We start from the raw sequence: 12,484 nt of genomic DNA, 5'->3' as shown, positions 1-12,484 counted from the left end.
ATAATGTAGGCATATGCAAAAAGATATGTCAATGAATGCAAAAAACCCCCCAAAAATTATTATTCTCAGGCAATCGGGGTGGAGTCAACCTCTTTAAGAAGAATAAATACCTGCAAGTATTCTTACATATAACTGAGACTCTATGAACTTAAGGGCCTGTTCACATGACGTCCGTATTCTGTGCAGACCTGATCCGTACGCTCCTGCACTAAATATGCATCCCAATAGATCCCTATGTGTTATATGGGCTACAGTTCTCATGTGCGCAGTCCGTTCCGTTCCTGACTGAAAAAATACAACATGTCACATTTTGTCCGGTCAGGAAACGCACAAACGCGTCAAAAACGCAACGAAAACGCAATGCAGCTAAGCAAAAAAATGTATTCTTGCTCCACTTTTTATGATGTCATCATCGTTGGACTTCCTGCTTGTGGTGGAGCATCAGAGGGAAAACCAGCAGTCATGACTAACATGGTCCTGGACATTGAGCGATTCGTCGGATTGATGGAGCATGCACCAATGCTCTACGACCCCCGCCACACACAGTTTCAAAAATGTGCATCAAAAAAATTAAAAGTGGATAGATATAGCATCAGAGCTGTATGATGAATACTCAGTGTACAGTAGTGCCCAGAAGAAAGAATGTGGTGAGTGATTACACATTTCTTGTATGTTGACTAACTGTATGCTGGTCATGTTATCCACTGTATGATGGTCATGTGATCCAAATAAAGTTTGTCATATGTGGGGGTTAATATGCTGCAGAGAGAACTGTCAGCATCCAGACCGAAAACGCATCAGAAACGCGTCACAAACGCACTGCATGAGTAGCACCGCGTCTGCAGATCTGCACCTGATCCGTACCTGATCAGGACCTGAAAATCATGTGAACAGGCCCTTAAATACAACTGAGGTCCTTTCTCTTTTTTTGGATGAGTAGGGAATGGATGAAACCCCTGTGAGGTTTTTTTTAGCCATCTGTATTTTCATTCTGTCTTGTATACAGCAGGAAGTGAGAGGAAACAAAGTAAGGGAACTCTCCTCTTAGACAGCTGCCACCAGAAAGTACAAGATTCTGGATTTTAGTCTCAGTAACAATGATTGCTAGTACAAACAGGGTGAATATCCTTAGTAGGCACAGAGACAGCTATGGAATCCTGACAAGGGTTCTAACCCTTTTCTACTCTATCCAAAACTAAAAAATAATAATGTCTCAGCTATACGTACACCTTAAAGAGGAACTAATCTCCCACTTTGTAACATTACTAGGAACTGCAAAGTTGACCCATGGTCCTGCACAGGAACTACAAGAAGAGCATTGTGGGACCCAGAAGAAGTGGCATGGGAGATGATGGATTCAGAAGAAGCAGTAACTGAGCGCTGGACCTACCACTGCTGAAGGAGGACAAATTGAGAGGTAAGTGTTGCAAAATGTGCAAGTATGCTATGCATGCTTGCATATTATGGCGAAAGATTATCTGTATCCAATAGAATTTAGCTTTAACATTAAAAAGGATATTTGTGGGCTGGGACTGCTTGGAGTTTTACTTGGAATAAGCAATGTCAAATTGTGTAACTTCTGCCAAAACATGGATTATTGTGCACAGTTGTGATCCAAGCTGGCCCCTCTTAACAGGAGAATGCTTGAAAAGTTGAAATAAAGCATAACAAGGCTTTGACATGAGTTAGATTATGCTACATGCCTTGTGAGAAGAGGGAATGCAAGATTTATCTGTGATAACATTATTTAAATAGATGGGTAAGCACCTTGAGTGAATTCTTATAATATAATGTGAAAATATCTGGTACTATAACTTATGGCTCATTTCCTAACAAACAATAGCTTTATTTGTAATTTTTTTACACTAAAGTCATTCCTACTTTTTATACTCTGCTTTTAGTGTAAGGCTGATCTTATTAAGATATACTAAAGATTTAATTCATATTTTTTGAAGATTCAAAGACTATTCAATGAACAATATAGTCACATCAACATTCTAGTTACAATTACAATCTTTGAGAACATATAAAATTCTCTTAGGATCATTTTGACAAAGCATATTTGTTGAATCTTTTGTCAAGACCAAGAAACAAAGATGATCTGATGATCTCTTGATTGCCATTACTGAAGAAGGGACCAGATATAATTAAGTCAATATTTCCACACATAAGTTTTATCTGTTCTAATGCTTTAAACAATAACTCATTCAACAAAGAAAAGACCACTGGTGCACAGGTGTAACTAACAAAACCAGTCTAAAGGTGCCCATACACGTTACAACCATCGCAAGACTTTTGTCTTGCGATGGTTGTAAGCTAATTAAAAGCTTGTACGATCTGCCCATCTTGGACAGGCAGATCATACTTGCGATCGTCACATGCCCGCCACCCTGAGGGACGTGCTTGCGATGACTGCAATGAGGGGCGGGCTTCCGATGACTGCAAATGGGCAGTGTGCGCACACCGGCCGCTCAGCAGTTGTCGAACAAGCAGGCCACTAACCCGTCGAGAATCGTACGATCCTCAGCCGGTTTTCAAGCCTCCTTGTTCGACAGAAGATGTGCAACAGTACAATAGAAACGGTCGCACGCCTTCCATACACTTTGCGATTCTCGTACGATCGCAGGATTTCCCGCGATTCTCGTACGATAATCGTACCGTGTATGGGCACCTTAAGAAGTTGGTCCTCTCTATCTGGCAAGCTCTTGGGATTTTCTACTAGTACCATATTCTGGGTCTTAATGCTTTTTTACCCCTAGGGAAGTTCTAGGTTGAGAGTAAAGATGATGCCTTGACAAGATATACCTTTTATAAGGTACATGACTAAACTCCTTTTGGAAAACTAGTTTTGCTCTTGATTAGAGTCTAGCAAAAGTTTGCCAGCTGGTCAACAGTAACATACGAGTGTGAGCAGTGATATGATGCCCATATGTAATGAACATATCAGAGAGTCAGGATACCCATGGAATTCCCTGTTTAACCCCTTCATGACTGAGCTTGTTTTCAGTTTCAGACACACTTTTTACATTTTTGCTGTATGTATATTACAGGGCAGTAATATACTTTCTTAATAAGTGCACCCACACATATATATTGTTTTTTAGAGGACAGATAGGGCTATATATTTATATCAAATATGTGTACCTAATGCCTCACTTAGTTAGAATAAAATATAAAAAAATGAGGACAAAACGTAAAGAAAACACTTTTTTCACAAGTTTTGATAATTATTATTTTTTAGAAATGTTTTATAATAATTATAGTATAAAAAGTATGTCAGAATCAGATCTCACTAAAGGTTTCTGATCCTGCCCAGATGACCAGAAGTGATACATTTCAGGCACAGAGATACATTGTAAGATTGTGCCTGAAATGTATCACACAGCTTCATAAACATCGGGCCAGTCTATTTAGCATTTAGAGGTTTATTGTAAGATTGTGCCTTCTTTCATTAATGAAAGAAAGAAGCTTTTACAAAAGCTTAACTATTTCATTAATGAATGCCTCAATACTGAGGCATTCATTAATGAATGGTAACCGCTGAGAATTAGCGGTTACCAGCATTACAGGGCCGCAAATAACTGGTAACGTACAGTGTACGTGGCCAGTCATTTAGGCACTTTGTGGGCTTTGTGACTCCCGTCACAAAGGGGTTAAATGACTGACATACTGTATATGTGGGCAATTATGGTGGAAAATGTCCTCACCCCCCTCCCCCCCCCATTGTCATCATAACATAATTTCTCTAGCAGTAAAAGAGAAGGACCCCTTTATCAGTTCACTTCAGGGAGTAGGAGCATTTTATTTTTAAATTAAAAAATGAAAACAGAAAAAAGCCAGTGAATGGGTAAGTGTCCAGCTAAAAACCTGAAAACGGACTAGCAAAACAGCTTGGCAGCAGAGTGGGTTCTCAACTATTTGCATCATCTTTAGAGACACAGGATTATAGTAGAAAATAATTACTCCCTGCCATCTATGTTAGAAAATAAAGGAAACAATATCTCAGTTTTTCTAAACTGGAGAATGTTAGAATGAGTCCATGCATCCTAATAAAAATAGCTTTTATTGAAAGAGAACATAATATATGAGAAATAAACAGATGTGTTTCCATTCGCAGTGCCACACTAACCTTGCCAAGCAGTTTTCCTCAGCAGCACATCTTAGGCTGTACATGGACACTTTCTGCACGTAAATGGAGGACTGGATGTAATACGGATCTGGTACCAAGTCTGGGAGGCCTAGAAACAGAGAATATATTATTTCATGTTAAAATATTTATAGAGCATTGGTGTTTATCAAAGTCACACGAATTCTCTTTTCAGCCCTGATATCTGTATGTAAGCTGTAAATGTTTAAAAAAAACTATTATAGTCTGGGTTTCTAACTCATTCCCCAATCTAGGGATGTGCCGATACCGAGTATTTGGGTGAGTATTCGTACTCACCCAAATGCTCCAGATGCCTATCCCAATACCAGAACTTCTGGTATCAGGAAGCTGAGCGGTGAGTCAGTAACACTTGGTGAGGAGGGAGCATGGAGCCGGCTTCCCAGCCAATCAGGAAGTCTGGCGTCGTGTAACGACTCGCCACCTGCTTCCTGATTGGTCAGAACCTGGCCATTAAGGAAGCCAGTGGCGAGTCATTGCCTACCCCACGGCTTCCTGATTGGCCAGAAAGCTGCCTCCATGCTTCCTTGTCACCTGGTGATAAGGAAGCATGGAGACGGATTCCCTAATTGGGAAGTCAGGTGCCGAGTCATTACACACCGCCCAGCTCCTATGAAGCGATCTGTAGAAGCATCAGAAGCCCTGGAGCTGAACATTTGAGTTATTAGGCTCAGAGCTGGGTTCTGGCTGTCACCGACAGCCAACCATTCAAGTACTAGTGCAGATGAGGGTCTGCAGGAGCCACTGTCCCTGCACCGTCTTAAAATGGCACCCCACACTGACACGGCTAAGATAAAAGCTTGAGGTGTATGTAAACTAAAACAGTTTTTATATGTATATTTCAATAGTGTGAAAGACTTAGAACCTCTCTAAAGGGAACTAAAGGAAAATACAAAATTTTGAGTTAACTCTAACAGCTCATTAGAACAGGAATGAAGGGGACATTTCAGAGAGATATCTCATTTCTTGTTGTGTATATCAGAGCGGATGTGAAGGGAAATCTTCGCAATGGAGTTAAGACGAAAAAAAATGTAGCAGGGTTTTCATCCATCCGCTACTCTATTTAAACAAGGAAAAAGGTTTTGGTTTTATGACACTTCATATTATCAAATAAACCAGATAATGTTTTGATTCTAATTGCAAAAATATTTCTATATATCTAAATTAAATCTGTTTCTTAAAGGCACTATCTGATCCCATATTTTATAAAATCATAGTAAACAGCACAACTAATATAACGTTGCCTATATACATTACTACTGGATAGTGCAAGCTACTTAAATTTAGGTTGAATTGTACTTGTAATTTTATTGGTATCTATCTACCAGTAGCTGCCTCATTTCCCACCCTCGGCTTATATTCGGGTAAATACTTTTTCCCAGTTTTTTTTGCTAAAATTAGGTACCTCGGCTTATATTCGGGACGGCTTATACTCGAGTATATACGGTATATGACATGAATAAATAAGATGAAGCTGTGCAGAGCAATAATTGGATGAGTTGGATTTTTATTAGATCTGAAGTGGTTGTAACATGAGTAATATGATTGTACAATTCTGCATAGGGGAGTGAGGGAAATTTACCAATCAAAATCTATTTTGCATCTTTTTTCTCTGTAAAATTGCACATTTTCTGTAATGCAAGGTGAGGTGTATGAGAATATAGTGCATATCCAAATGTAAGAAAATATTGTACTTGTGTAGCTAGCTATAGGCGGTTAATAACATGCAGAGAGTGTGTGCTACATCAAAGAAGTTCTGAGGGGAAAAATGTATATACATTGGCCAAGGTGCAGTCTAAATGACCAGGAAGGAGACCCTCCCAAAGTTCAGTTGACAAGATGACAAAGCACTGGTGATTTTTTCTCAGCCATGACTCAGACTTCAAAAAGACACACGGGATGTTGTAACACTTGGGCAGTCTGGAACCAGGTCTGTTGGGGAACTCTGACTAGATGTTAACAAGTACAGTATTCAGCTTTCAGCAAGAAAGAAACATTAATTATCATGAGTATGTGGACTACATGGCTGAAATGTAATACTGCAGGTCTCTAAAATGTTTTTTTCCATCCCATTTGGCACAATGATAATAATAATAACAACTTTTGTCTGCATTACCATCTGGCATGTGATACTATGCATAGTCCCAATATGTATTTTATTATTCAGTGTCTTACATCTTACTATTTTACAAGGCTTAGCCAAATCTAACTGTCTCTGCTAAACTAAAGTCACAATCCATGTTAACCCTGGAATAATTGTGAGCACTTGTACTAAAAACAAAATTGATAAACACAACAAGATTTAAAAACTCCCTCTAGGACACTGAAACATAAAATACTGCCTGTCCAAAAAAATTACCACCTGGATTTAGCTAAGCAAATAGGTCAGAGCCTTCCACTGGATAAGTCTATGTTCAACAAAGTTATGTGGCAAAAGTTAGGTCAGCTGCATACCTGAATTTACTGAATGACCAGGTTTTTTAAGCAATGGAATTTTTCTTGGATTTGGTGGAGCCTCCATAATATAGTGTACATTGTTCAAGTTATGCCAACTCCCCCACCATTGGAACTTCTTTTTGGGGTTTGACATTGTTGAATCTCTCAGTTACTCCAGTTATTAGTAGATATGTGTTCCCTTGCCCTGCCACAAGCTGATAATGAAAGTATCTGTTTGTTGCAGCTTAAAACTTTATGAAGCACATTTAGCATTGTAAGGCCACAGCACTTGGATGGACCTGTCAGTTTTCGGAAAAATATTATGCCCTTCCAAACTGGCTCCTTAAAAACTCTGTTCTATATGGGTTTCTGCACTTATGACATTCTAGCAACTTATTAGTAAACAATTATGCAATCAATAAGCATCAGCTAAGCTAAGACTGAGCACCAAGCAAATGTTACAAGAGTCCAAATGTATTTTATTGATTCTGTCAGTGACAAACAGGAGAACAAAAGGCAGCCATCACGTTTCATGGGCCAGACATTACCCGTTCATCAGGGCTTCAGCAATTATCAAAATGATTTATAGGTGTATAAATGAGAGCCAGAAGAAAAATTAGTGAATGAACAGCAAGATGACAACAAGGATTTATCTTGCACTAGTCAAAATCTTGTTTTAATCCTTCAAGTGGAACTCCAGCTTAAACTCCTATAAGTTTAAGAGAAAACTCATAGGAGAAACCCTATTCGACTTTTATTGCTGTCTGTATCCCAGAACATTTGATGACCAAACAGCAAATTAGCTGAAATCTCCCCAACAGGAATGTCCACAGCAATAAAAATCTGTCAAAGGGTTTAACCCTTTCCCATTGTAATATCTGTGTTCCCACTAAAAAAAAAAGTGCCCTCACTTCCTGTCCTGGAGACGGGAAAAAATGACATTTTCCCACACGGGAGAAAAGAGAATAAAACAACCTGGAACTGGTTTTAACCCGCTTTACCCAAAACAGAAAAAAATAGGTTTTAGTTGGAGTTTTACATACACAAGGGAATGGGGTTGCAATTACTGATTTACAAATGCTTAATTATAGCTCCAGGGTCTCAATAAACATTATATAAAGATTACATTTTCCCACATGGCAGAAAAGAGAACAAAACAAACTGGAACTGGTTTTAACCCACTTTACCCAAAACAGAAAAAAAATAGGTTTTAGTTGGAGTTCCAATGATCCCCACAAAATCTCAAGATTAACACTGAATGACAGACCAAAACACTAGTATAGGTTCTCATGTGTTCAACTAACTGCTGGAAATGATAATCCTGCTTTCAGTCCCTGCAGAAATAGTGCTTGAAAGTATGAGCCAAGAAACACATGATATAACATAATGTTACGTTTTAATGTTCATAACACATCACACCATTCATGCATTTATTTTATCCGCATATAAATTCCTGAAAAGCATAAAAGTAAGAAATAATCCAGGCTACCTTCACGTCAAAAGACAGAAACTTTAATTTCCTTCCCTTAGACAGGCTGGATTATATGTGCATAGTTTGCATCGATTGTCCTTTGTGTTATCACAGATAAGATAAATATATGACTTTCACATCAACAACAAGTAAAAGTTTGAGATCTCATGCAAGCAAATCTAAATTTTAAATCCAAAATATACTGTGACTCCCCAGGAAAAGAGGAAACCAAAGGTAACTACATTGCTGGTATAACTTGCTGCTGTAGAGGGATCCAAAGTGCAAGGACATACATGAGGTGTATCTTTAAGAAGGTTCATAGGGTGACTTTTATGGGTAGCCAAGTGGTTAGTAAAGGGGCTGATCTGACACCAGGAGACACCAAGATGCTGATCTGATACCTTATATGAAACCTGTGCTGAGAAATATAGGTAGACTGATAGTGCTGACCTCCTTCTGAATATGTAGAAATAGAAAAGTGCAGTTCCTGAACTTAATAGCAATCACAATCCTTTATTAAGCTTCAAGTCACATTTTTAAAAACCTCCTTTTGAAAAAACTGGGCAATTAGTATTTTCAGAAGATCAGCAATGGCTACCTCTGTATTTTTCTCAGTACAACAGAAAAAAAGACCTACTACTTAAATAAATGGTAACCAAAAGAGTACTTTAAAACATTTGCTCTGTGAACAGCCAAGACTACATGTTTTTCTTATAGGACGTCATCAGGTCAAGCAATGAAGTTCCATTGGAGGAGGAGACAAGTAATCATGGTGCAGATTGAGCCAATCAGTTCATGTGCTTACAAAACGTATGATAATAGGAAGAATGGAACCTAAGTGAAAGAGAGATGAACTAATCACTGTGCTGCTTCTCCTTTCACTGTCCAGTCACAAGCTGGGGCAGTCCAAGACAACCTGGGTTTTAACGGAAATGGGTTGACTGATGCTGCTGGCCATTACAACATCTAGTGGCAGAAATAGTACTGTGGGATAAATCTTTGTATTGAAGGTGAATATATAAGTAAAAGCTGAGTTTTTTCCTCTTTTAATGGGCTATTCATTTTATCTTGTTTTTTGCTGGATTTTTGATTTAAGGTTGTAATGCAGCAGGGAACAAAGGCACCCGTAAAGAGTTAGCAGGCGCAATATGTATTCTCACCAAGTCTCAATTAAACTACCAAGGAATACACAGGTACCAGTCAAAAATTGTAGGCTTTGAACAACTACCTGAGGACACTTTTTATATAAATTAACCCCTGCAGTTATGTTTTTCACTGAAAAATATAGTACTGCTTTTTTTGACATGACAAGTGCACCCAACCCTTTCCAAATTCTCCCAGAAAAAGGCTGCACTTGTGGCCCACATTACCCCACACATTGCTGCTTAAACTCTGTCAGATAAAGTCTATTACATTTTCTAAAAAGATATATGGCAGAAAAAAAGGAGGAAAAGATTATTTGCTCTTCAATTGTTACAGAAATTTACTGCACCATGACGGTTTCTGGCATTTGCGGAAAATGTAACATGTTTGTTTGGGCACATAACTAAATCTGCTAAATAAAGATTAGTAAATATGATATTTTAATCATAGCTTAGGATCACACAGATCTCTCTAAAAGAAAGTGTATTTAAAATAAGGGTCTGTATGATTTCTTGGAGCACAAATGGATGAGATATGAGCTTTTTAAAACCTTGTCCTTTTTCCATTACTCATAGGTCTCTTGTTGAATGCCCTGTATCACTGAGCCCAGAACAAAAATGCCATTTGTTCTTTGTTATTAAAATGGTCCTGCGCAAAATGAGTCTAAATCCAAAAGCAATGTTTGCATGCAAATCTGACATTACTATAGAAAAGTTTCTAGACCTTCAACTATGTGCGTAAATACGTTTATATAGACTAAAGATTAGTGAGGAGTGACATAGAGGTCTATTCACTAAGCTGCCATAGGCAGCCGAGTGAATGACCGACCTAAAGCGAAGTGAGCCGAACGCTGTTTGGCTATTCACTTCACTTCAGGCTGGTACAGCTGATTTCAGCCGTATATCGCCTGAAATCAGCCGTACATCGGGTGGCTTCGGGTCGGCTGAACATGCAGAGCATGAAGTGCAGAAGGAGTTCGACTCAGCCAACCCAACATCTGGATCGGCTGAGCCAAACCTCCAGCAGGCTACTTGCTGCTGTTCGGTCTATTCTTATAGATGCCGAACAGCAGTGAGTGAATAGCCGAATGCCGCTGAGCGGCATTCGGCTCGGCTGTTCTGCTCGGTACCACAGAAAAAAAGTAGAAAAGTAGAAAAAAATAAATAGAAAACGATTGTGCGGAGCTAGCAATGACAGCTAGCTCCGCCCAACTGTTTTCTCTTGGGCGCCGGTTCTGCTGCGGTCAAAAAAAAGAAAAAGAGAAAACAACTCTCCCGGGCGCTCCGGGAGTCTCCCGCTCCCGGCTGCCAAGGAGAGAAACACTGTTTTTTCTTTTTTTTCTTTATTCTGACACGGAGACGTGTCAAAATAGAAAAAGAATTAAATAATTTTTGGCCATAGGAATTCATTGCTAGATTCCTATTGGCTATTTCAATTTGCAATAGCAAACTAGCTATTGTACCCGCCCTCAATCAGTAGTTGTGGACCTGATGGAGAACTGCAGCAGAGGGCGGGTGTAATGCTAGTTTCCTATTGGCTATTGCAAATTTAAATAGCCAATAGGAATCTAGCAATGCATTCCTATGGCCAAAAAACTTTTTTATTTTTTTTTCTATCCTGACACGGCTTTGTGGGGCCGAAGCTAGCCGAAGGATTGGTCGAAGCTACGGCTAGATCCTTCGGCTGCTTCGTGAATAGACCCCATAGTAAAATCCACTAGTGAGTCCAAACCTCTGATTTGCTTCACTGATCTGATGTGATTGTTTAATGACAGCATTAATAACTGAACTGGCAAAGATGTCTGTTGAAACCCACTTCCATAGGTACTTGCTCCTTGTTAATAAAAATGACATGATACACCCATAATGTTGTTTACTACATAATTAACATAATACTTGTCTTGGTTCAAAAGGTAGAGCAAAAAATTTAATTCAAATGCAGAAAAGACACATTTACTGTCAATCTGCACAGGCAAAACAATGTGGGCATATTTCACAGTTGAATGGTTTAGAAAAATGTTGTCATACATTTTTATTAAACAGCAATTCCAGGCAATAGGTGATACCAATCAGGGAGCTTCTAGTGTATTTAGGAATACTGCAAATGTGCATAATTCAGAAAGTTCACCTAATTTACCTTAATCTGAGTCCTCTATAATTACCAGCACATACAGCCCATCTCAAAACGTCATTAAGCAGGCAGCAGGAGTGTATTCCCTAAAGTCCTACTGTATAATTATTTCTCTTTGTGCCATGTATCATGATTCAGGTAATTCCATATTTTTAACGAGCAGTAAATCAGTTTTAAAACAAACCCTCACTGAGCTCTACAGCACTTGTAAGGTAAATCATCCTCAAAATGTATAATGGAAGCACTATAGTGATTTAAGTTGTCTCTCTTAGCAGCACAGCTCCCCATTCCACAGAACCTGCTCTATTTTTATTAGTGATTAAATGGGAACTGAGCTACTGAGAGCTGACTTGAATGATTTCAGTGCTGCTGGTGTAAACCTTGAGAATGGATTGTCCCACAGTACCTGCAGCTACAGAGGTCAGAGAAAACTTGTTTTAAAGCACTTCGGCTTGTTACTAATATGTAAATACTTGAATGTACATAGCCTGGCCACAGGTTCCCTTTAATATTGCAATTTTGTCTGGTGTTTAGTATAGTTTTAGTACATAAATGATATATAAACAACTGATGCAATTTGCTTATTTTAGGGTGTTTGTAAAATTATTACATGATATACTGTATTTAAAAGCCAGGAGTACCAACAAATTTACTTAAAGTTTTGCAACAGGAATACCAACAAATGTGCTTAAAGCTTTGCAAAGTACAATTTAACAAATACAACCACACATGCAATGCCTACGTTAAGGTGTTCAGTTAAGAAATATGGACAGAGCATTTAATATTGCAACATGCAATGTGGGATTACGTGTGGCATTGTGTACACTCCTGCATCACAAAGATGTGAATGGAGCCTTAGTTAAGTGAACATTCACTTAATTTAACTGGTCTCTGTTCCATCAATGGATTAATCTCATAGAGTTGAGCTGTCCTGATGTTACCACAACTACTAGTGAACAAAATGAGAATGGGTTTAATATAATAGACTGAACAATGTACACTGTTCCACAAGTTGAGCTCTCACAAATTAGGAATTGAAGTTATTAATTACATTTCACATGGTATGCTAACTCTGTAAGGGATTGATGTTGCAGAGTGTGAAGGGAATACATTAGCAATACACATACACCATGTCGCAA

The 12,484-nt window shown here is 38.7% G+C and overlaps 1 protein-coding gene across 3 annotated transcripts in view; it reads right to left on the bottom strand.

The window, feature by feature from the left end:
- LOX (lysyl oxidase) overlaps positions 1-12,484 on the bottom strand; it is a 50,824-nt gene that overhangs the window by 20,879 nt on the left and 17,461 nt on the right. For all 3 annotated transcript variants that reach the window (XM_018571022.1, XM_018571029.1, XM_018571036.1), the window contains exon 2: positions 4,130-4,238. In XM_018571022.1, the coding sequence (XP_018426524.1) occupies positions 4,130-4,238 (109 nt within the window). The remainder of the gene's footprint in view (positions 1-4,129; positions 4,239-12,484) is intronic.

The sequence above is a fragment of the Nanorana parkeri genome, unplaced genomic scaffold (assembly GCF_000935625.1).
Source record: "Nanorana parkeri isolate BGI_ZX_2015 unplaced genomic scaffold, ASM93562v1 scaffold40, whole genome shotgun sequence".
In the NCBI taxonomy this organism is placed as follows: domain Eukaryota; kingdom Metazoa; phylum Chordata; class Amphibia; order Anura; family Dicroglossidae; genus Nanorana; species Nanorana parkeri.
The sequence above is the reverse complement of the archived record's forward strand: the minus strand, read 5'-3'. Positions and strand labels throughout refer to the sequence as shown.